Source organism: Brachyistius frenatus, unplaced genomic scaffold (assembly GCF_029030835.1).
Source record: "Brachyistius frenatus isolate BFR_SWC_R1_liver_20210118 unplaced genomic scaffold, ASM2903083v1 Contig_44, whole genome shotgun sequence".
Lineage (NCBI taxonomy): Eukaryota > Metazoa > Chordata > Actinopteri > Embiotocidae > Brachyistius > Brachyistius frenatus.
In genome coordinates this window covers 1,101,240-1,127,331 of record NW_027210643.1, presented here as the reverse complement: position 1 = coordinate 1,127,331, position 26,092 = coordinate 1,101,240, and the positions used below count along the sequence as shown (strand labels likewise).

The window sequence follows — 26,092 nt, the reverse complement described above, 5'->3', positions numbered from 1 at the left end:
TAAATACATGTATACATTAAAAAAAAATCTGAAATATAAAGACAAATAACAAAATTGAAAAGAGGATTGCCTTTACTTTTCCCTATTCCCTATTTAGAATTTTCAATATGAACTCAGACCTTCGAGAATCAAAGGACAGTATGACTCAATAGGATTTAGAAATGTATTCATGCTTTAGCGAACTCATAACAAAGCTGCTAGAGTGTTGACTCAGACCAAAGAAGTGGATCTCATCAGTCCAGTTCTCACATCTTTACTGACTTCCTGACTGTCAAATCATTTATTTCAATAATATCTTTGTGTCTCATGTAAAACACTTTGAATAGCCTTGTCTTGCCTCTTGTAACATGTAAAGTCTGAAGAGCGATCAAGGTAAAACAGTTCATTTAATATCTTATCTCCAGAACCAATTTTACCTTCAGTAGTGAGTCCATCCTTCAGTCCTTCTATCCATCCATCCATCTTTATTTGGGACCAACACTTCTTAATGTTTACGAACAAGCCTCTTATGTCTGCTCCCATTAGAAAGAATATTGACTGGAACACTCTCAGGGGATCTATTGTAAATATTATCTTAAATATGTTTGATATCATAACTTTCAGAATGATCTGAGGTACAACTGTAATGAGACACCCATTTGATGCAGAGCAGTGTGTAAAAAGATAATTTGGCCCCAATGCTGAAAAATGGAAGATTTTAGAAATTTTTCAAATCTCTAGTGAAAACATCGCTTTACTCGTGTGGATGAATTGTTGTGGGGCTTGAAATGCAGTTATTAAACGTTCATAAAATTAGTGGAATACATGACATAAATGCATAATGTCTAATGCACATTTAAGCATCCAAGAGGAAATAAGTCTTTGATTCTGGATGTGATGAGCTTTCCACCATCAGGCCAAATTTAGACTACCTGAATATATTCTGACATGTCCGTCCAGCTTGTGCAGCGGCCATTGTCATTCCACTGTAGCGTTTTTCTTTGTAATTTAGTCAGACGTATGTGGAAAATGTTGATGTTCCCACCGGCCTCCTCTTCTGTTATCCTCTGTGGCTTCTAGACACCCTCCATGTCCGTGTTGCTGTTGCTTGGCAGCGGCGATTTCACAACCAAGCATGCCGTGCAACGACTTCCCATGTCGCAACCACAAGTAGCAGTTTAGCTCAGATTCAACATACAAACAGGTAAGAAAGTCAATACTTTTATTTCAGTTTTTTTTTTTTTAGGTCAAAAATGTGTGCGAAAATAAGAAACTTAAAGAGTAGAGTTACCAATAGGCTACAACAAACACACCCGAAAGAGTTCATCCTTTTATTTCACCTCATCAGAATAACACTAGTGAGCCAAATCAGTAGAAATCCAAATATCTTTGAAAATAATTATTGGATTCGTTCTTGTGAATGCTCTGTGAGAAGAAACATTAATTAGCAGGAGGGACTCGGCGGTAAAGTTCTTTTCTTCGGTCATATTCATCAATTATGGACAAATAAAACACACAGACACACAAACGCTTTTCAGACTGTTTCTGTGAGAACTTTCTGCGGTTGGGGCAATTTCAAAGATTTCTGTATTTACTTATTTTTTTCCCCAACTGATTTTGCTTATTAATTGACAAATATTGAATGTTAATAGTTAAGTTTACAGCAGTTTGACACATCATGTATAACCTGTTATTAGCTGTCAACATGGGTTCGTGTTTTATTGACTGCATTGTCGTACATTTACATGAGTCTTGTATTTCTTGTAAAACGATGCTCTAGCTGACAATATTAAGAGCAAATTATTGTATCTTGTTGACTGTCAGTGTATTAATAAGGATTTTTAACACCCTCCCTGGACTTGTAGTGGCTCCTTGTTCAGAGAGAACATAGACATTGGGTGGACTGTCTGCCGCGTCGGTGATAATCTACATGTACAAACGCGCAGAGTGAGTGATATCCTCTGAAAATGTCACCCTGGACTTTAGAGAGCGACACAAAAGCCTCTAAGCAATAACGACAGACACGGTTGAGACTAGGGTTTATTACTTTTAATCAATTCAGCTAGCTACAAAATGTCCACCACTTCACACACTGACAGAATACAGAGAGGGAGTCTTTAATATTACATGCGTTGAGGACATCAATCTCACAGTTTAACCTATTGTGTCATTCAGGTTTAGGTATTTAATCACCTTACTCTAACTACTCCACATTTTGGCGATTTGGTGTGCATAGCTCTAAAGTACAGAAGCAACAAAAAAACCCTTTTGTATGTATTTTTTTGTTTCAGAGTATAGATATCATTGTTATTCAATATCATCATTGTTATTTTTACTGATAACAAACCACACGGGGAGAATAAACTTACAGATACAGTCTTCTTAAAAAAGTAAGGTCTCTCAGAAATATGCGTCTTTGCTTTACATTGCAAACGTTTATTGTATTTTTTTTCAGAGCATCCAAAACCTATGTTACAGTACACAACCAGTCCTCATCTTTCATCACATAATCAACATCTTCATCACTGAACTGCATAATCATTTAGAAAACAGGTCATTTTTTTGCAATGCAACCCCAAGTCCTCAAATTTTTTTCAGCTTCATCTCACTTTTTTGATCCCTTTTTGCATTATTGTACAACGAGATGGTCACAGTCGGTAAATATATCGAGACAGAAAGAGTGGCACTATTGCAAACTTGCAGGAGTATGGAACGATCAACTGTGTCCTAATACTGAGCATGCGTTTTGTCAATTTGCTACTGCCATGTTATCATTTTTTATATATATTTTTCAGACAGGTTTTATTTATAAGACTAAAATCTACCATTTGTCATGCAGAGAACGCACAATTCACATCACTTGGAATGCAATGTCTAATACAGCTACAGAGAGTCTAGTTGCACATTGTCTAAACAGTAACTCAGTATGATTGCAATGAAGGAAAATGTACCAACGACTGCCTTTTTGATTGTAAGTGCTCTTTGCGATCCCGTTCAACTGTACCGCCACTTAGTAAATCTTTACTCATATTTTTCCATCGCTCGTCTCCCTGTTTTGTCGTGACAACACCAAAATAAAGAGCATGACAGTAGCCTAAATGGAATGACACAGTTTTACTAAGACGATACTGAGATACTGAAAAGGAAAAAGAATAAAAACAAACAGCTTGTATCGCATTCCTATTATATACTTGTCATCCAGAGCAGTGTACTTTTATATATATATATATATATATATTATATATGATATATTATAATATATGATATATATATATTTTGATAAAGAGAATAAAAACTTCACAGGTGAGCTAGAGAGCCATCAAGTCAGCACTATATACAACCTTTGGAAAGAATGATATACGGAGTATAAGAAATCATCATTTTACGAGGACAATCATCTTGAAAAAGCTCGACAGACGACACACAGAACAACATTTACAATGGGGAGGTGGGGGGCGGAGGGGAAGAGGGGGGGGGTGATATGTGCATGTGTGCAAACCTAGAAGGTCAATACCATGATGAAAGCATGTCAGCGCCTGTCGATGTGCGGCGCGGGACGCCGGGACGGTCACGCTGCGGGCTCGGGTGCGTTTAGCCACTGCCCAGCATCTTTGTGGCGCGCTGGTTGGCCTCGTCAATCCTGGTCTTGTTGGAATCAGCCTGGAAAAGGAGAGGAGGAGAATATCAGTGTGATTGTAGTTGGTGGTATTTTCAGCTAAAGTATTTAGAATACATGCAGTACTCTGCAGTGGACGGGTGTCCATCATTCTTAGTGTTGGCTAATAAGAAAATGTTATGGAACATAATGCAGAAAAAGATGCTTGGGGTAACTTCCTCTACCTGTGTGTATCTGTGTATGTATTTAATTTATGGTTGTCTATTATTGTTACATTTCCAGTGAAGTTCATTGTTTCAGTGCGTTTTATCATGAAACTGTAAAATGTCCTTTCTCCGTCACATCTTTGTGCTCGAAAAATCCAGCACTGGTTGGTCGGGCTCTAAAAATGATAAATATTAAATATATAAAATATTGAGGTACTTATCCTTTCTCTTTACAGTGAACACCTTCCTAATCCAGGCTGAGGCTTATATGCATAATGTGAGATAAATGTGAAAAAGCTGAAAAGCTATAAAATCTATGACGTATCATAAGCGTGTACCTTCTCCATGATCCTGTCGATCTGGCGGTTCTGGGTGTCGATCTCGTTGCCCATGTCCAGGGCCATGTGGCGCAGGTTACCGATGATGCCGCCCACCTGCTCCAGGTTCTCGTCCATCTCATTTTCCCGGGCATCTTCTGTTACCCTGAACACAAAAGGTTACGTCTGAATACTGTGAGGTCTGCGTGAACATCAGGCCACACACGCACCACTTAATACCATCTGTGACTCTACCTTCCATATTTCACCTCTGACCCTACAAAGACCAGAGTCTGACCTCAGGCCTGGACACAAGGAAGATCCTGTGCACTGCAGCATTTCTTTTTTTTTTGTTTGTTAGTTATTTCCCATAATACTTTTCGTACGGTTCATTTTTAATGCCAGTTATCTTAATTTGCAATTTTAAAATGATCAATACTGGTTTCATTTGGAAAAAAAAAAACCTGGAATGGGGAACATTTTATTTGCTGACAACCAACATCATCACAATCAAATTGTTTTCCAGATATTCGCAGATGAATTTATGTATGGTTAAGAAGGCATTAGCAGCTTGTTGAAAATATTGACTGAACAATCATCAGTCTGGATCTGTTCGTTCTGGATCAGGCTGTCCACCTCTCATTCTAGTGACACATATTCTGCTGACGTGTCAAGACAATAAAACAGGAGGTGAAGAATGAATTCATCTCTTGATCTCCTCTAAGCCTCTCCTCATTTTCTCTTGACTCCAGATCCCTCTTGATGTCTTTACACCTCTACGTTAGCTCTTCTGACGTTCAGAAGCCTTTGAGCTAATGTAAAACATGTAGTCGTTTTTTTTAGCTGGAGTTTGTAGGTCGTGTTACTACTGCACTTCCATAAACTTGGGGAACTTTTGAAAAACAGGTTTAAACAGGAGTCTACAAGCTAGCAGGCATCCAGACCATGTTGGTACGTGAACCCCACCGTGGTCCCCACACGGTTTCCCTTTCCACAGCCACACTGGTGCTTCTATTGCTCTGATTCGCTTACACACTACTCTTTTCATCAACTTATTCTTAAACTTTTTTGTATCCTTGCAGCACCTTCTTAACTTCCCATCGTAGGTGTTTTAGACATCACGTGCCCCTCTTACCTGCGGATGAAGCCTCCGCTGATGGCCATCTGTTCACGCTCGTCCACTACGCGGGCGGGCTGGCTGGCCACCACCCCATCCTGGTTGTTCCCCCAGGCCTTGCTGGCTCCGCTCTTCATCCTGGCCGCCGGCAGCGAAGAGGAGGACGAGGAGAGACAGTTACTCAGGCAGTTTGACAGGGCGGCTCAGCATTTTACCTCAACCAGGCTGGCTTCCCATTAGTCAAAACTACAAAGAGAGCCTTGGATATGAGGTACTGCAACAACATATACATGTATATCAGTATGTAGGCATGATTGGCTGACACAAAGGTGTTAATTGGTTTCATGCATCCAGCACATAAATATATGGTCAAGACTAGATTAAATCAAGCAAAGCGTAGCAGGCGTGGACTGGTTGGTAGACTGGGTTTAGTAGGTACAGGCTCATTCTGTTGTAACACAGTAGTAAAGTGTGTGATGTTATATCTTGTAGGTATATAACATGCCGTTCAGAATCAGGCAAGCCTCGTATGCTAAGTCACATCTGTCGCTTCAGTATCATCTAGACCTGCATTTTATTAGCTGAAACATTTAGGATGACTCAGCGTGAGTAAAGCCTTCCCTTAATCTTCCTTTCTTTCACCAACCTACTTCTCTGCTGTAGCAATAATTAAACCGCCACTCCCACAGTTAAATGTCCCAGTGTGACAGAAAACAAAGAAGAGACAAGCTTTCGGTAGACACACAACACAGAGTGTACAGGACCGTCACATTGTTTGGAGGGACGACGACCAATGCGGAGAACAAACTGCGAAACGACAAAAGGAAACAAAATAAAACAAAGAATTGGAGGGAGTCAATAGAGAGTGACACCATGTTTGACTGGTCCTCGATCTTCTGTGACACCCCCTCCCCTTCCCCCAACCGTGGCTTTGTGGCTTTAAATGTTACCACTTTTCCTTCCAGGTTTGAAGTTCTGGTCCCTCGGGGATGCCAGGTGAGCAGTGGGGCAGAGGAGTGGAGAGTGTGTGATAAGGGTTTCGACACTAACACATCCCTCAACTGAAGATCCTATCTGCTTCTGTCTCAGGAGCAGCTCTGCTGACAGATGATGCAATTGCAGCTCTGCTGTATGTAAATGTCAAACCAGCCTCTGTTGTGGCACAAAAGGGTCAGTGGAAAGTAGGGATAGTTTTTCATCTTTCGACTTATTATTTTATCATTTTTATACCTCCAGAATTTCAAGGCACTTTTGAATGCAGGACAGCTTTCAATAATTCACGTATCGCAACATATTTCTTCTCCATCCATTCAGCACCAGTCTGTCTTTTCTGTACCTGTGTTATAGTGTCAGTTGCTGAGTTTTGTATAACCTTGGAGTAGATGTATTCTAGCTGTATCAGGGCTGGTGATGGCTCAGCCTCCTACACTGCTTTTATTAATAGAAATGGACTGAGGCAAGGCTTTGCTTAGCTCGCTGTCCCTGCTGACACACAGCAGTGTGGTAAACACACATGCTACCCTTGTCTGAGTCCTTTCTCTTTGCATCCGTTTTCCTCCCACTTTTCAGCTATTCTGCTCTTCCTCTTCTTTTTCCTCCTTCATATATAGCACACATTCTTCTCCATCTCATCTTCTCTCACAGTACTTTCCTTTGCAATCTACTTCCCTGCAGTCTCAGAATGGATATAATGCACAACTCTAATCAGCTTTGCTGTGATTGAACCGAGATGATCTGATTAGATCCTCGGAGTATTGCTGATACTCTCTAATTCATTCCTTAAGTGACCTGCAAGTTGAGCTATCCACCAATCAGTGGCATGCAGCCAGAATATGAAGGTATTAAAGCACCAAAAAAACCTGGAGTCAGCTAATTCTGACAGACAGTCAGTGTGCTGAAGGGATTAAGAAATACAGTGAGCAGCAGTGCTGAAAAATCCCACAAAAATATGTCTCTTTTGTCTGTCTAGCGTCCATCTACTGTAAGTGAGCGTTCCGTTCGAGTCGACTTCCCAGCAGGCTATCATGCCACTATGTGATATGGCTGACCTACATGTGAGCGAGTTCCCCGCGGGAGACGGAGCTTAGCGAACACTAATGTTGGACAGCCATTGCGGGATAAAGGCTAATTTAGCACAGCGCTCTGCAGGAGAGGTGGCACTGCAGAGAAACTGCAGCAGAACCAGAGGGGGAAAAAAACAAGGCGGTCGTGGGCTGGATCATCACACGGAGCCGTGTAAAGACAAGGGTACTGCGCGGTACATGTGCAGTGGCACGATGTACCCATTTTACACATCAAACCTGGCTTCATCCCTGAAAATACCTCACTGCGCATGTGTCCTAACCCAGTTTCCAGCTCCCAGTGACACTGCAGATCCTTCCTGTTTTTCTCCTTTTTGCTTTGTGTCATGCTGTCATTTTTGTCTTCTTGCGGTATTCACTGCCTTCCTCTAAACATTCGACTGGTTTGTCAAGCAGCATTCCCCTTTTCTCTTCCTTTGAAAAAACATTTCTTTCTTCTTTTCTGATCTTATGCAAGAAGGTCTTTGGTTAATATTTTTGACTGCTTTTGGATTTGGGCCAATCGATAAAATCCCAACATCATAGCTGTGATCATCCCGGCAGTATCATGTAGATCTGCTTATTTTTATTACTTTTAAGAGCAAATTACATGAAGAATTGCTTGGTTATGATTTTGGCATAGTTTTCAACACTACATTTTTTAAAAATTTAGAATAAAAACTAGGCTTTTGGACTATTTTTGCCTTTGAGAAAAGGATCTGTTGAAGCTGAACCTGTTTTCAAATTTTCAAAATAAGACAAATGAATACGTTTTGTGACTGTTTATTCTATCTGACGGTCTGCTGTTTACTCCCTGTTGATCTAAAATCCCCATTTGCAAGAGTTGCTCATTTTACCAGAAACACTGCTCATAGTAAATGAAACATGAAAAGATTTGTTCATCATCACCATCATCATCATCCCCATCAACATAATCTTCATTTAACATCAGAATCATGATCTCAGCATCATCATGTCTGGCATTGATGTTATGAGTTGCATCGTCACGCATGCATGAGCATTCAAAGGGTCATGCTCGCCAGTCATTCCATGTTATTGGCACTCGGTGGTTCAAAAATGGCGATGGGGGGAAAGACGGGGGAAACAAAAAGGTCTCGTTGCCTGTAAAAAAGTGAGGATCTACTGGATGTTAGAACAGTGTGGTGGTGGTAGAGATCATGCAGATGAGGAGAAGTGTCAAACAGTCCTGGACCAGGCTGGCTGAAGGCATTTTGGGACCAAGATCACTCGACTCCCACCTGGAGTGAAGACATTAAGATGATCTGAGTGCCAAGATGCTTCGGGAGCCCTAGCCCTGCTCTTTCTGTTGAATCTAAGAGGTTTTACAGTTGGGAATGCCAATGGCTACAGTGATCATCATTGTAGAAGTCCCCTCCTCCCACCACCCTGCATAAAAACTGAACCAACCAACCAACCAACCAAAAAAAAAATCCTCTTTAAAAGAAGGAATCAACACAAATGCTACAAGTGGGACTTCTACAATGGTTACACCTGCATGTAGATGACTCCCATTATAAAGGTGTTTGGAGAAGTGGCAGCTTAGAGAACAGGGCACTTGGAGAAGGGCACTTGGTAGAAGGGTGTTAAGAGAGGCACTTATTGATGAGCCATGGCCTTGGCTGAGTGGAGGAGAGATTATAGTATGTGGAGGATCGGACTTTTTAAGCTTGGCTCGAAGGGATTTGGGTGTCACCAGTCTTATTTTCGTCTGGGTCGACTGTGCGAAGAGATTTTGTTCCGTTAATTACACAGTTTGTTTTTTGGGAGTATTGGTGCAACTTCTCAAGGCCAATCAAGTAGCGATGGCTTAATGTCATGGACTATTGTACGCTCACCAGTCGTGGAGCTTTAAATTTGGGGATGCTGTATGTCTGACGGCCAATCCAGTGGAGAGGAACCCAAGGCTGCATGTTTCCATAAATATCTACGGTATGTGTATGCATGTATTATCAAAATTTTCATACAAGTCGAACTGAAATTAAAAATCACTTTTGATAAGAAAAAACATATTGGCATTTTTGGATGTTTTTTAGTACCAATTTTAATTACCCCCCCAAAAAAGTATCTATAATTTTTGCAGTGAGAACGCTTTCTGCATTAGGGAAGGGAATAACTGCAAATATTGATACACACTGCAGGGAGCTAGTTAGCTTATCATATCGGCTTCTACTTTTCAGGTGGAATACAAACTTAACTTCACAAATGCTGCATGATTTAAAGGGACGGACGTTTTCAAATGATACATGACACTGTTGAAAAAAGGGGAAGTAAATGTTTCTGTTGTCAGTAGCGCACCACTGAATTCAACAGCGTGTCTGCTAGCAGTGCTGTCGGTCCACCGACAGTCAGCTGCTGTCATGCCAACGCAGACTCAAAACTGTTTTCACTAATATCTCTAAAAAGTCTTTGTACTCCTTTGAGATATTATCACATTAGTTGCATATCATCATAGTTTTTATCACACAAAAGAATGACTGAGATTTCAGTTCGACTTTAGGTGTAGTTGCTGTGTCTGTTTGTATGGGGGAAAATTTGGAAGTATTTGAAAGCATATCCTGTCCTCCCATGTCCACCTCGAATGGATGAGAAAGGGCCAGAGTCAGTGTTTGTTTGGAGCTGGAGCAGAGCGGACTATTGGCTGATGGCCATCGTGATGTCACTTCTACCTCGGTTATTGTTGATTTCTTATATATTTATTCTTATTTCTGAATGGCAGGCAGGCAGGCAGGCAAGCAGCACCTACTTGTTACATGGACAGGAGCAAAGACCACAGAATTTCCCTAGATCGTTCAAATTCTTTTCTGCATCCTTCATGTCCTTATTGATTTGGTCCATTCCCTCCTCGATGCGCTCCAGTTGCTCTGATTAAACACAAGTCATTTATCCCCCACAGAACGAAGCACGAGAAGAGAGAGAGGGAAGAAGAGGAGAGGAAGAGAGAGATAAAGAGAGGACAAAGGAGAGAAGACAACAACTTCAGACACTCACTATGACAAAAGAAAGTAAAAAAAAAAAATTAAAAAAAAAAAAAAGGAAAAACTGGACGCCACCACATATGTAAAGAACCTTTGGGGCACATTGTCAGTACCTACTTGTTACATGGACATATGAAAAGCCCACAGCATTTCCCTAAATCTTTTAAATTTTTCTCGGCTTCCTTCATGTCTTGGTTGATATGGTTCATGCCATCTTCGACACGATCGAGTTGCTCTGGTCAGGACAAAGGGATGACAGTAGTGGAATGAATTTCATTGACTGATTGACAGAAATATGAGTTATGATGAGCAGCATCTAAGTCGTGTGTGTGCATGTGTGTGTGTGTTATGTGTGTGTGTGTGTACTGTGGTGTGTATGTGCATGCGAGTGTCAGGGTGAAAGATTAAGACTGAACGAAGTTTCAGCTGAGTGCATCGATTGGGTGAGATAAAATACAATTATGTGCACTTAAGGAATTTTTAGGCCAGAATACGGTGCAAAAAGACCCCAAAAATCAAATAATGGGAGTGAACATTATTTCTCAATCTACTTGGTGTATTCAGTTGAAAACTGGAATCTTTCAACACTGATTTTAAAGGAACAGTAAAACATTTTTGGAAATGAGCTTATCCACTTTCTTTGATGAACAGAACCACTCTACACAGCCCGGAGTCAGTTAGCTTAGATTACAACAAGACTGGAAACAAAGGCAAACCGAACAATGTACATGAAGATGTACAAAATAAGATAATGAAGAATAGGTCATAAACTCCACCCCCTAGTGCATGTGATGTTCTGAAGTAGTTACAGAGTCATCGCTCTATGGGTCCCTGGTCACTCCTGCACAGACTGCGCTATCTATGATATTTTGGCTTATCTTTTGTAAAATGGAGACATGTCATCCATCTTTATATACAGTCTATGGGGCAAACAGCTGCCCTGGTTCTGTTTCAGAAGGGCGGAATTTAGCTAATGACATCATAATATGTATTGTCTTTGTATTTCATGAGAAAAGTTGACGGGTTTTGAATGGGAGTCTGTTGGAGCCAGATGTTTTTGGAGCCAGCCGCTAGTGGCTACTAGTAGTAGTAGTACTGTACTTTAAAGCACTTTCAAATTGGCTTCACTTTTCACACCCGGAAGCTGGAGTGCATATTAAATATACAGTCTATGCTGCATCCAAAGGAAACAAAATCCTCCTTCCAGCACCAGTTTAGGATTTCTTAAGACTTTGTGTGGGAGCAGGAGGAAACAACAATGTACTGTAAATCCATTAAAACTAATTGTTATCCAAACACTGGTAAGTGCTCTTTGGCAAGTTTTCATTGCTTTGCACAAAGGCAGCATAACTGTTTCCTTCCAGTATTAGTTAAGCTGAGCTTACCACCTCCTGGCATATACAACTGTAGTACAGACACGAGAGTGGTATCAAAGTAACTTCATGCAAGAAAGCAAATGCATGTATCTCCCAAAATGTTGAACTATTCTCATAACTGTTCCTTGTGCCACATGCGAGGTGTTAAAGTCAGAGAATAAACGATTGTTCCCTCGTATAGTTCAAAAGGTTTGTAGTTATGTTGAATATTTTAAGTTTCACCTGAACCTAATGTAGCGCCAGCATCACGCAACACTGAAAGCTCCTTTATCTTCCTTATGAAGAATTTATGATGGTGAGCTACATTGAAGCTGCTTCTTTTACTGTTCATATGTACATTCAATTTAATGTTAGCTAATATTGAAATACTTAACGAGAATACTACAAGTAATACTAAATGTTCTTTGTTCTGACCGGCCTAGCAGCCACTACATAAATCGTATCAGTTCCTGGAGTTAGTCAGATATTATTGAAACATACTGTAGATAAGAGCAGCTACATGGTAAATAAAACTGGCCTGCTTATCTGAAAGCTGCCCGTGTTGCTTTGTTAGGTGCTACTGAAGGGATTTTTAGACGAGTGGATTGTGTTTTCTGAGCGTCAGGCGCTCTTGTCATGCTGATGCGGTGGATGGTGGGTTGGTGACTGCTGCAACACAGCACAAAGAATTTCCATCCTGATCGTGATGAAAGAAAATACAGTGCAGGCAGAGTGTGAAAGTGTGGCACATATGGGGTGGATTCAGAAACTAGTTCATTGACTTTTTCAGATTTGTAAAATCCCTGGTTGGCATGCATTTATGTTAATATATTCCCCCAATAAACGCCATCCAGTTGGGTTAGTGTTGTTACAGTGAAGTGGGGCGACTGCGCTCAGCATGTTGTTCTCATTGGGGACTGATGGTTATGAAAAATGGTCAGTGGCTCAAAGGTAAAATGTATATTTGATTTCACAAGAAGCAAACCACTATAGCGTTTCATAACTGTCTCCAGTATCCAGTGCTGTACAGATTCAGACTCTCTGCCTGCAGAAAAGTCAATAATGTGGGGTCATAGGTCGGCTCAGGCTTACGGCCGCCTGTGTGTCCAGTCAGCCGTTGCAATTGGTTTTGGAGTAGTGATCCCGCAGGTGCACAATAGCAGCGGGGACAATAGGGATGACGGGATAAATGGATGGTCGGAGGAGGGATAGCGCTTTCATCCCCATGAGCGAACAGCTATGTTGGTGCAATTAAAGCTCTCCTCATACAGGATGGGTGAATCGGTTTACACGCCTTCCAGCCACAGAACTCCTACTGTGAGACATGTAGGGCACAGAGTACCATCTCAAAACACTGTATTACATGCTTGATGTTGGGCAAAATATAAACAATGTCATTTTATATTAACTGGCTCCTTCATTAAAAAGGCTGCATCTAACCAGGGATTGTACAAATTTAGGTAGATGGATGAGTGTTAGAACATTTTGTCATTACCAGCGAAGTCGATCGTTTTCTCTCATCCACCTCTTGTATTTTTACAAGAGAACAAAGGAGAGTCTGTTTAACTGTTCTCAGACCTGTTTGAAAATGAAGACGTCCAGTAGCAGTAACAAGAAAAAGCTAAAGACAGGCTGGCCATATTGTAATAATTTAAGACACGAATATTGACCAGAGCCATAAAATAGGGTGCATTTAAGGAGAGGTGGTGTTTTGGCTGCAGTACAGTTTTCATTCCATGCTTCTGGAGAAGATAAACAGATCTGAGAACAGCCTAGAAATCATACTGCCACCCTCTGCGACAGGGACAAGCGCATTAACCCGGCTGGTTTCTGGACAATGTATTGTGCTGTTGAGCTGTAGGGTTTTGGCACTACAGTGGTTGGCATTGAATAGCCTTCAAAGCATCTGTTAATGTTTTGGCACTTTTGAGATGTCCTTTCGCTGGTTTTCTTAGCTTAAAAGAAAAAAGAAAAGAAACAAAAGCCGCGAGCAAATCAAAGGCATTTAGGCAAAACAAAAAGAGAAATGTTAGACAAAGGAAACAAAAGTTAAAGGAAGCTGAAAGAAAGAAAACGCCCCCAAAGTTAAACTTGCACCAACCAATCAAATAAACCATGCATTAAATCAAAGTACAACTCAGAAACTTTTACTAGAAAGAAAAAGTCTGGAGAAAAAATAAATTAGTTCATAAATGCATTTAAATGATAAAAGCAAGTGCATATGAAACAATTCATCCATTCACAAGTGGTTTGATTCCATTAATTTAACACGGATAATATTGTCACTTGTGGTGCTGCTAGTATGTGAATATAATTATAATTTACTGCTTTTTGTCAACATCATTACACCAACTTTATTAAATATGAATAGCTCAGTTATTAAACGTATGTGTTGTGACTAAACTCGCTATCTCTCGTACACTTACCTCCCTGCTCATCCAGCATAACCAAAGTCCTGATGCCGGCATCTTTGCTCTATTCGCCAAAGACAGACAGGTAGAAAGGAGGGAAGGGGGGGAGAATGAAATGAAATAGGGGTCAGTAATGAGGCTGCAAGGGCTCAGGGAATCAGTGGCTGCTGCAAAATAGGAGCTGCTATAAGCAATTTTCCCTTTACATTTTTTCTGACTTTACAGGAAGCAAAATTGGAAAACCATCATACTGTCCTTCTCTTGATTTTGTGTTCTTTGGGAGTCATAGGCTGTTTAATAATTCCCAGCAAAAAAGCAAAGTAATTCCATAATGGTTGAACGATTAGCACTATGGAGAATAGATACTTGCAACATTTAATTTCAACTGTTTTTTTATTTTAAAGCCACAGTAAAGGCCTACTATGTTTTATATAAAGCAACAACACAGAGGCTAATTTAGCATCACCGTACCCCGAGATCGTTGGTTGATGTTCCTGTTGTCCTGGAGGAACAGATTTGAATACTTTGCTCCCTCATCTTCAGCATGTTAGCTGGTATTGATTAAAAAGGTGCAAAGGTCATTTGGCCATTACACCTTAAGCAGGAAACATGGAAACAGCCCCCAGGAGACTAACAAGAATAACGCTTGACAGCAAATGAGAGTCCTCATTAAAATGAGAACACTACCATTGGATTTCTTTGTGTAGATGACGTCGTTAATAATACAAGATCCCAACACCGCTCCTGCATTGGACCATGCATTCATTAATGTTGCTTGCAAAAATGTAGGTTGTCTGTTGGTTTTCTTTCAACCTGCAGACTTTCATTTAAATTCCTCCCTGACTGTGGAACATCTGAACGGCTAAGCCTGCATGAGTATTCAACAGTAAAGCTATTAGGGACTGATCGGCATGGGTCTGCTATAGACTGATGCCGGTAGAAAGTGTTTGAGAAGGGAAAGGATAGCGACACTCGCTTGAATGCCAGTCTCTCTCTGCTTCCTGGAAATGCAGCACCGCCGCACTAAGACGAGACACCTGGCTCAGCCTGATAGGCATAAATAAGATTATGGTGTGTCCATGTACACACACACATCCTATTGCACGCAGGGATTGCACACATACACACATTATTACACGCTCACCAGCCCCCTGCCTCCTCAGCAGTTTGGGAGGAAAGCCACATTGATGTTTGGGAGGCGAGAGGGCAGCAATAAGGAAACCGGTGTATAAATTATTCTGTAATTCAGTAAGCTTCTGTCCAAGAGAAATCCCAAAGTAGTTGAAATAGGTCCCTGGGGAAGCCCAGGGATAATCAACCGTGATCCCAAACAGGACTGAGGATGGTTCAGTGCAGCTTCCTTAATTCAAACTGGTGGTGCAGATTGGCTGCAAGACATTCATGTATCTCAAATGATTTAATTTTGCTTTTGATAAAAGATCGTTGTTCCAGGTTTATGTTTGTTGTTCTTGGATTGGAAAATGTATTAAATCACTCATTTATGTATCTGAATTTTTTTTGGAATGTTCTATATTTCTCCTCATAATCTTTCCTTTTTCAAATAAGCCTTGAAGTAAAGAGCAAGCTGTTTGCGCTGCAAGTAGCACCTCTCGCTCATCAAATGATTTAAAAAATATTCTAAATATATGATATACCTCTTAATAATCCTTGCTTTAGATACACTAGTAAGGAGCAAGCTAACTTGCTAGCTCTAAAACCAATTTGTGGGTCAAACTGCGGAGTGGCCAAGCTAAAGGAGTAAATTCCACATTGCTTCAGAATACAGATAAACAGCTGAGCAGCTCAAAGTTTCCACCAAGCAACTGCTTGTAAGTGCTGCCACTACGATTTCTAGGTGAAAGCTTTACAAAAGAAAGGTGCTGGTTTGAAAAGACTGAAGCTCAGTCAAGAATAAACTCATTTTCACGCAAATAAAGTGTATATTATATGGTTTTGTCAGAGCTATTGCTATTTGTTGACCCATCATCCTCCTTCATATGACTGGATGATGTCACAGTTGCATACACATGGCTGGATTTGATATTCTGGCAAAACCTACCTTCATTACTGAAAATATTATATAATATATAAATGTAAATTTACAAGTAAGAATCCGAGTTTATTCGCCTTCAAGCAATTAAAACTATCAGCTTGCACTAGATTAAAGATTTTTGAACACATTTTAAGCCCCCGAGAGCGTACTGTTCTTTTTTATGTTGCGTTATATTTGTTATTCTTGCAGTTGTACTTCTATGTTTGTTATGTAATTTCAATAAATAATTTGTTTTTAAAGTTTGGATTTGATAACAGAAATCCTGTGTGATGTCACGAATCCCACTGAATGTTATAAGGAAGGGAATTCCAGCTTCATGTTTGCTATTTGTGTGTTAACTGGCATCCAAACTAATTTAATAAGGAAGAATTCAGATGAGACTGATTTTCATTAACGCAGGAGGAACTGTTTACATAATCACCACACTGACGCCTGTCTCGCTCACTTCCTCCATTTTCTCACTCTGTGTTATTTCCAGTAGCGGCTAGCTGTCGTTCTCTCCACTCCAAGAGTTGCTCCTTTAAACGGGATTTGTATTTACTCAGTTTCAGCTTCCCTCCTCTCGCTTTCTCCCTGACTTCCATCTCTCTGACCATCCATTAAACTGAGGGAGCTGTGAACGTTCTCCTCCTCTGTCTGACTCTCCTTCAGTCCCTCCCTACCTGCGGTACAGTTGCAGGGTGGAGCTGCATGGTGAGATATGTCCACTGATGATCAATATGCCCTTGAGAGCTGCACCGGGGAGCTTGTCAAACCCCCTCCCCCCTCCAGCTGCCCACGCTTCTTCCCTCCCTCCACTCTTCATCCTCCCTTTCATCCTCCCTTTCACTCCTCCATCTCCGACCGCTTGTTGCTGCGTTCAATCTCAGTTCATCATGGTATTAATTATTGGCATGAATATTACATGAGCAGATACAAATCCACAAGGTCTGTTTGTGTGTGTGTGTGTGTGTGTGTGTGTGTGTGTGTATCTTCGCTCACACTGATGTCGGTTCTTTTCCTATAATGTGCTATTCACGCCATCACTCTGACTCATGGTTCACTCAGAGCAGCCCGACAGCATTAATGGACACGAGCACTTAGATCGGAGGAATGCCGATATCAGTGAGGTCATCAGTACCTCACACACGAATAGTGTGTTTGACAAGAAAAATGGTGATATAGGACAACACAGCCTGACATCAAAAGGTGTGCCGTTTGTCCTCAGGCCAAAACGTGTTCGTTTCACGATAACGCCTATAAAATGAAGTGATAGCTATGTTTTTATTTTCTGTGTCCATGTCACACGGCTGTCCGACCTGTTCTCTTTCCAAGGTGTTGTGTCAAAGCCGGCTGGCATCTCAGACATGTACACAAAATAATAAGTCATGTTACATATTTAATGGGTTGTCACTGTCCGTTTTTCACTGCATGATTATTGTGGCCAAAGGAATTCATGTTTTCAGGTATCTCCAGCCAGTAGTTCGAGCTACTGATTAAATATGTGTGTGTGGAATATCAATTTGTTATTGTTCAAAGAAAAGAAGCTTATTTAGCTGGTTTGGTGAAGCTCAGCTATGTGAATAAATGTGACGGACACTTTCATTTTGTTAAAGTAGCTTTTTGGGTTGGAGACCTCTGATCTATCGACTGTCTGTGAGCCAAGTCAGTCAAAATCTTTTAACTGCCTCTTATATCAGTGCTGGACACTAAATCACGGCAGTCTTTATTCATTCTCTGTTTGTTCCACCCCGTTTAATAAAGGTGGAGTTTCATTTTTAACTGCTTTTAACAGATTTACTTCAGTGAAAACATGTATCCACATAACAAGGAGCTTCTTACTGTCCTCCCTCGACCAGCACACATCCAGCTCTTCTCCTGTCAGACAGCTTATATTGTCCTCCTCTGGTGTGCTTCGATGAGCATTGTTACAGTGTTGTGCATGTAAACGGTTTGTGAACAGCTTTGTTGGAAAGTGAGAATAATGACGGCATTGTGTAAAACCTGCTTCCTAAAATCCACAATTAAAGCATGACTAAAGGTATTTACTATAAGCTCTTCTATAAAGATGTGGTTATTCCTCAAAAACCAACATGCAAAGGCAAAGTTCGAATCAAACTATGTTTGTTTCAACTACTTCGTGTGCCTGCTCTGTGTTGCCACTCCTCCCTTCCCGAATAACTCATAATGAAACTTTTAGGAACTAAATTTCAAACTAAAACTGCGAGAATTTGATGCATTACTGCAGTTTCCTCTTTTCCCCGATCATACCAAAGACTCAGGACAGTCAATTCTGTCTTCTGCACAATTTCTCATCAAAATAGCAGGACTGAGCACCAAGAGTGTATGTCAGACTTAACAGACTTCCAGTATCACTACAGTAATTTACAACTCCTGCTTTCTAAGTTTCTATTATTATAATCACAGGCTGTAAACTAACTTTTGCACCAACAAGGAGCCGTAATTCAGAGGGTTGTGGGTTTTCTTACCTCTTCCACCAGCTGCAGCATTCGACGAGTGCTCTCGAGTGACTGTGGAGGAACAAAAGATATAGTTAGTTTCCATTTGAGGTTACAGGAGAGTTTTAAACAGTCATCACAAACAAATTTTTACATTTAGATAGTTTGTCTGGGGATTACACAAAAAACAGCATGATCATGTGTCTATGTTATGGTCATTCAATGGAGCATATTATAAGTGAGCGTCAAAACAAAGTCAAGTCAGTGAAGCATCAGCAGGACACAAAAAGGATCAATGTCAGACGTTTATCGACATGAACTCAACGTAAACTCAGAGGCTGACTGTCTGCATCCTCAGTATTGAAAAATGTCTGACCTTATGACGGGAACTGATATGTAATAACAGAGACTTATTTCTGAGAAATTTAAGTTAGAGTGCTTACATGCTGTCCAGAGGCATGTTTGAGATCTGGGAACTCACCAGCAGCTCTGCCAATAACAAAAAAAACTGCATTTTTGTAATAAAAGCAGTCTTTGAACCCTCCTCCTCCTCTCTTTATGTCCTTCTTTCACTGTTGGATATCCATTATTAGCCTGTGTGGTGATAGATATGTAAACTGCACGTTCCAATTCTCTCTCTAATGAGTGAGGTTGCTGCGCAGCACAGCAGCAGCAGAGACGGCACTCTGTGATGTCTTGTCCTCCTTACAATGACACAGCTTCGCCTCGCTGTGCTCACTGCTAGCCCGGCGGATCGTCTGGAGCAGCAGGGACTGAAGAGGGAGGGGGCGTGAGGGGGGGTGTTGGGTAAGCAAGCAAATCTGGCACTGAGCTGCCATTTTTGATGTAGCCAGTTTTCTTCTTCCTCTTTAATTCATCCCTCTCTTTTTCTTTCATCTTTGCTTTTTCCTTATTTTCCTTTTTTTCTCTTTTTCATCTGAAGTCAAGCGGCCAGGATTAACACTTGCTCTGACATTTTACCAGTCGGCCACGTGGTTTTTGATCTGAGACGGCTCTCATATGCGAGCTGTTGTTGTGTCTCTGCTGGTCTGAAAGCTCGTGTAAGTCGACGCAACAGAGGCGAAAACTGTTATTCTGCCGCCGCCATTTTGTGCGTGCCCTATGTTAACGCGTGTGTGTGTGTGTGTGTGTGTGTGTGTGTGTGTGTGTGTGTGTGTGTGTGTGTGTGTGTGTGTGTGTGTGTGTGTGTGTGTGTGTGTGTGTGTGTGTGTGTGTGTGAGTATTTAATATTCTGCTCAGCTGTGCAACTGTGAGTCATACGTGAAGCTGGAGGGGTGTAGGCTGATCGGCTCTGGGCCACGACTTTCTCTCTGTCTAACCGCTGATGAAACACGCACACACAATTAGACACATGCACACGCACACAGGCACAACTTCCAACACAACAGAAGGAGAGACGCACTTGCGCAATCAGTTTTGTGGAGAACATTTGTGTCCTGTGCACACGCACCACATACACACACAGAAACACACACACCAAAGATGTTATGTAAAGTCAGATGCAGGTATGCTCTCCATCACCTGCACAGACACATGCAAACAGGCACAGCCCAAAGCAGAAAATAACGTCTGATGTATAATAACGTATAATCTCTGTTGTTCTGCATCAGAGAGAAAACAACAAAAGAAACTAACAAAAGTTGTTTGTGTTTAAAACAATATTGAGGTTATGATCTGAAACATTATGAGCCTGCAGTTCAAATTCAGGCTTAGACAACTAAGTTTCTGAAAATGATTGAAAAGGGTGTTTTATTTTTGTTTTCATTATATGCATTAATTATACTGCATATTTGTTTTATATGTCTAAAGACATTTAGCAATTTCCAAGTCTCTGATGATCATGTGACTCTTACTTGTATGTATGTGAATGTACTGGAGTCAGGTCTCAGAGTGAGTGTGCTTGCCATCACCAGTCAAACTGCTGATGCAGCAAGTGTGTCGTTCTCACCTCATCGGCCAGCTGGTCGGCGCGTTGCTGCATGTCTGACAACTCATTGCGCATGTCCGCGTCCTCTGCCATATCTGCTGGATGTGGGGAGTGGAGAAGGTCTCCAACAGGGAAGAGAAGATCCTAGCAGGAATCCGGGGAGGGCTGGAAGAGAGGCGAAAAACATGAAGCTTTTAGTATGCGGTGGCGCAAACAGTCCACCGAGGCGTAGAGCGTCTCAGGACGGTGGATAAAACGGGTAGTTTGATGTGCGACTGCTGTGATATCGAAGAAAGAACATGTACCAGATGCACAACATCATACTCGTATGATCTTCTGTCTGTACTGTTCTGAGCTCACTGAACAGTTGGTACCATAAATGGAAGAAAGCAGAATAATTGGCGTATTTGATTGGAGGTGCAAATGCAGCCAATGTTTGCTGGACAGCGTCAGACTCAGATGGACCGCTGTGAGGGAATAGCCAGAGCGACTCGGCATATGTTTCTTTGAAGATTTACTTGGATTTTCAAATTGGCTGATGACTTATTAGATTCATTGAATTCAATATTAATTAATCAATTAAACCCCTGTTTTTGTTTATAATTCAAAATACATCCATCACCGGACATGTGTCCTGTCAAGATGTCCTTGAACAGGGTGGTAAATGCCTCCTCCCCACTGGCCACAGGTTATTCTGGAAAACAGCAGCTGCTAAACGACAAAAATGGAAAATGTATTTTGGCGAGCCAAGAAGACAAACAAGAGACGAAAGCGCACGGCGTGCAACAAATTGCATGAATGGAATTAAATCATATATATATAAATCCAGGAGGTCTCCAGGCGGGAGCTGCTGTGTCCCAGGTCTGTTTATGTTGCAGGTGGCCTAATGGAGGATTAAGGAGCCACAGTTGCACTGTTTGTTTGCTGGAGAGTGAAGGGAGCCGGCGAGTGATGTTTTCAGAGGAATGGCAGCCTCAGACAGAGAGGGCTGAGTGGGATTTTGGAGGATTAGCCACAGAGAGATATAAACAGGCTGTTCACCCGTAGCTGCCATCTTCTCCTCCTCTCTGTAGGTCATGAGAGGAGAGTTTCACAAGCCAAACATTTGATCACCTCCAGATGTCGGATTACCGGCAGCTAACGCTAAAGATGATCATGACACAACTTGTCATGTTGTCAGATGAGTTGCAGATTATTAGATATGTCTACGAGACATCATCGTACAGCAACGAGCTTCCAAATTGAGCTTGACAAATTATTAAAACATGTTCATATACGTTTTCTGACTGCGCAGTACAACGATGGCCTTCACTGCCCAGGGGAAAATACTGATGAATGATTTTTTTTAAAAGACATTCTCAGGGGCCTGAAAAGACCATGTATGTGTAGATAAAGCTTCATTACTAACATTAAATCAAAAGAATGAATATGAGAGGCGTGATAATACCCCTGAGAATCAACACCAAACGGCAGGTCAAGAGTTTGTTGGCTCATTCTTTTGGAAAGTTATGGTTATTAAACCTATTTAGCATCTTTAAGATCATTGTTTTGGTTTGGCTCTCCTTAGAATTGTTACCAGCAGCAGCAATAAAAATAATACAAGTTTTCAATAATAAACTCCACACATCCACTGTGCACTACCTGTCCAACAGGTCATTACAGTCAGGAAAATAGTTAGCAAATAGATGTTGACTGTAGTGGAGCGTTTACTTGCTAAACCTTCTGAGTAGTTTAGAGACCAAAACAGAGCTGAAAGGAGAGTGAATGTTACACTCCTATTCATCAGGTGGTTCAGTAGCACATTTCTATTGTGCCATAAATGACAATTTACACATTAAAGGAAGCCCCACTATATTTACCTGTTATAGAGACATGGAGAAATTTGATACAAATGCCGTTTCTAACAATGAAAAAGCAAACTGAGACCGGAAAAATCTGCTGCATACAATGGTTAACGTCATCATAAATCCCCGCCACTCCAGAAAGACAATAATGGGGGAAACAAAACCCACCAGCAAATCTTTCAGGTAAAGACGGATTAAGTAAGAAGTGAAAGTCTGCGTTTCGTCTCCGACAGACGGACTCGCCCACGTGAACGTGTCTCATGCTGGTGATTGAGCGAGCAGCCTGGTTGATATTCTGCCTCGGAGGCCCCGCTGTACTCTCTGTGTTTGCTTCACCCACTTGCGTGTCCAGAGACGTTCACAACAACATCTGCTAGTCGCACACTTGCAGCACATACGCGGCATATGAATCCATTTGCATTTTACAGCCAAGACAATATCACACAGCGTGTCATGGTCCGAACCATCCACGGATGGATGCGTGTGGATTCAGTCCCGTGTCGGAACAGCAGCTGCATCGTAATGAGTTTCATTAACATGAATTTAGAGGCCAGTTTATAAAAATGAAGTTCTTGTGTGTTGAATTGGAAACCATAGTATTTATCCCATATGTTAATTCTTGCTCTCCCTGCTCTGATTTATCTCCTTCTCTCTCGCTCTCCCGCATCGCTTCACACCAGCGGCAGCCATGTTGAATTATATAAACCTCCGAGTGGTCAGTGCACTTCAGCACTTAATGTCTGAATCAAGTCAGACTCAGAAACCATCTTCAGAATGAGTCGCTGAAGGAAGAAAGGGCATCATCGCCTGCCTGTCGGGTTACGTAACGAAATTCAGGCAATTAAGTTTTAACAAGGTCACACTGACCTTTAACTTTACATCTCAATTACAAGCTGCACATTTTGCATCTTCAGCGCTGTCTGCTTCAGCTCTGGAACGAGTCTATCATCAGGGTCTCTCATGAACAGATGGAAAACACTGTTAAAGCTGGCATTTTGTGACAATATGCATTTTAAATCAGTGCGTGTTTCAGGACCCTGTTAAAGTGAAGAACTCAGCAGTGCATGTGGGAACAGTACAGACACTATTATGAGTGCGAGTAAATTTTTGTCAGACTTTGGATTTAATTTTGGATGTGAACAAGATTTAGCTCTCATCTTGTAAATCTGTGTGTCAACAGGAAAATCCTTATTAGTTCATTAGTTTGGGCAGAAAAACGGTTAAATTCTGAAATCTTTCTCTTCATTTTGGCTAAAAATGCTTCGCTGTTTATCACTAATCCCTTAAGAGTTGCACTGATGCGGCGCTATAATGTCACGTTAGTAAGTATTACCCAGAGGAGCTTACTGTGCCGTGACTGAGCAGGTAGAGACAAGCTGATGGAGTTAAATGGCTTCAGAGAGAAATACCATTACAGGGATCACACTGGTGACCTGTGAGTTACAGAGTCTTTAACCAGAAAGCTGCTAAGTCATCAATGAAATGCTTCCTCTCAGAAGACACAGATCTGTCAGGAGGTTCCTATCTGATTAAATATTGGCCAGCCCATCTGAGAGGTACTTTTAATTACCCACAGACAGTCCTCCGGTCGTCAGCAGTTTGATCGTAAACTTCTGTCCGGAACAATCAGGAATCTGTTTTTAAGCCTCAGTGCTCATCATGACACGTACAATTTCTGTTATCATAAAATAATAGTTTTGCTCGTACTTGTTTTGCAATAGACAAAGTGTGACAAACCTGTTTCAATAAGGAACGACTACACCCCAGACTGAATTGAGTAATACTAAACTTATGAATTATTATTTATACTTATTTTGTTGTCCAACCCAGTACAAAGCGTGTAATACACCTGTCAGTCCACTAGAGGATCCTGAATCACGTTTTCCCCACAGACTGTATAAAAAAGTGGCCGTAGCTTCCGAGTCTGAAAAACTAGGCCGATGCGGAAGTGACTTAAGATGCAATACCACCGAGTGCCACTAGAGGTTGGCTCCAAAAAGCCTGCGGTTCCATAGACTCCCATTCATCTGGTCTCATAAAATTCTCAGTCAATAAAATGTCTCCAGCAGATATCTCTGTGTTGTTAGCAAAAGTCGTTCCTTCTTATTAGTTTTCTGGAGGTCCATCTGAAAATAATCCCTCATTGATTAGAATATAAACTTAAAAATACTGCGTTTTTGGGGGCGTGTGTGTTTGATATACAGGCCTGTGGTGCAGTCAGGTTACGGCTATCAGTGGGCGGGACGTAGTATCTGCGGGTTTCCAATCAGATCGAGTCAGATCCACCGCTTGCTCCCCCCCAGCTCGCCCAAATACGACCACTACCAGCTCCAAACCAGTCCAAACTAGCAAGATGGCGCCGTCCAAAATCTGAACTCGAGGCTTCATAACGGCCATTCACAAACTAATGGGTGACGTCACTGATGGTTGCCGCTTGTTTTAGGCGCTAAAAACCACGTGTATAGTTTGAGTAAATTTACATAAGTACCATTATGTGAATCACGTAAGTTACAATCTACTTAGTTAAATTAAATACATTACGTAAAAAAAACATGTTGAGTTTTGCTTTGTTGCAGACTCAGACATGCAGTTTCCCGTTTGTTCCACCAACCACCCCACACAGACATTATCACTCTAAATTTCGACATAACCTCCTTGTTCAGCACTAGTCATATGTGCGTTTACTTTTCACACCTGGGTGAAGCAAAACTGGACACTGACACGGTGTCCTCTACTGGACTGACGGGCGTATTACAAGCTTTAAAGTGATACCGGGTTTTGTTGACGGTACACCACAGTAATCCTGGGACAGTGTGTGTAATCCTTGATCTTTTTAAAGTCATAAAATCAATATTGCTTTCCATCTGTCAACATCAGAAATACTAAAGAGACTGACTAATCCTTTATTGCCTCAACACTTTCTTTATTTCTTTCAAAAATCTTCCACACCGGTGCATCAGAAGACCTTCGCTCCATCTGTAGAGACACACAAGACTGATAGAAATGTGAAGGGAATCGACATCTACCTCCTCTACAAACAAACGAATCCACCTTTGTGCGTCTGCCGCTCTGTGTTGACACACACCCACGTGTCCTTTGCCTCCGAGTTCCGCTTACCTTGTCTTCATCTGTTACACTGATGCTGACATTTATGACGCAAAATGGTAATCAGTGTGACCTTTTGACCTGAAGTCAACAGGAAGGCAATGAGGAACAGGAAATGGAAAGCTCGAAGAGAGAACATCATGTTCTCAGTTATTAAAATCCTATCGTGTTGCATGGTGCACTGAACACACATATATCCATCTATATACTGTCCTGTACATGCACGTATATACGCACACTTTATTACATCCATGTTGCCCCAAGGACCGTGTCAGAGTGAGGACTACTGATTAGGAGCTTGATTTAATTTATGGCACAAGCAAAGGTGATATACGACTTGTAACAGCCATCCCAGGTTTCAAGGCAATTATTGGGAGTAAAGCAGAGCACGGAGCATTTATCACTGGTATCTGGAATAATTGGTCGAGTAATAGAAAACGCTTAATACCTGCATTTATGTACCACAGCACAAAATAACTTCCATGAATGTTTAATGTGGAACAGCCATACTTCTGGCTCTGCATCCGTGAGGTGTTTACTACCTCCAGAACGAAACCACACGGCAGTCACCATGGGAACAATAACCAAAGATATGAAGATGCCCTTATTTCCATCCCCCACACATACCCCCTTTGGAGAACGGCATA

The 26,092-nt window shown here is 41.4% G+C and overlaps 1 protein-coding gene across 1 annotated transcript in view; it reads right to left on the bottom strand.

Moving 5' to 3' along the window:
- Positions 1 to 2,013: 2,013 nt before the first annotated feature.
- snap25a (synaptosome associated protein 25a) overlaps positions 2,014 to 26,092 on the bottom strand; it is a 34,624-nt gene continuing 10,545 nt past the window's right edge. Inside the window, exons 2-8 of the mRNA XM_069703091.1 lie at positions 20,518 to 20,661; positions 18,579 to 18,620; positions 14,073 to 14,121; positions 10,060 to 10,177; positions 5,254 to 5,373; positions 4,140 to 4,284; positions 2,014 to 3,639 (exon numbers count right to left, since the gene is read on the bottom strand). Of these exons, the coding sequence (XP_069559192.1) occupies positions 3,571 to 3,639; positions 4,140 to 4,284; positions 5,254 to 5,373; positions 10,060 to 10,177; positions 14,073 to 14,121; positions 18,579 to 18,620; positions 20,518 to 20,589 (615 nt within the window). The 5' untranslated portion in view covers positions 20,590 to 20,661 and the 3' untranslated portion in view covers positions 2,014 to 3,570. The remainder of the gene's footprint in view (positions 3,640 to 4,139; positions 4,285 to 5,253; positions 5,374 to 10,059; positions 10,178 to 14,072; positions 14,122 to 18,578; positions 18,621 to 20,517; positions 20,662 to 26,092) is intronic.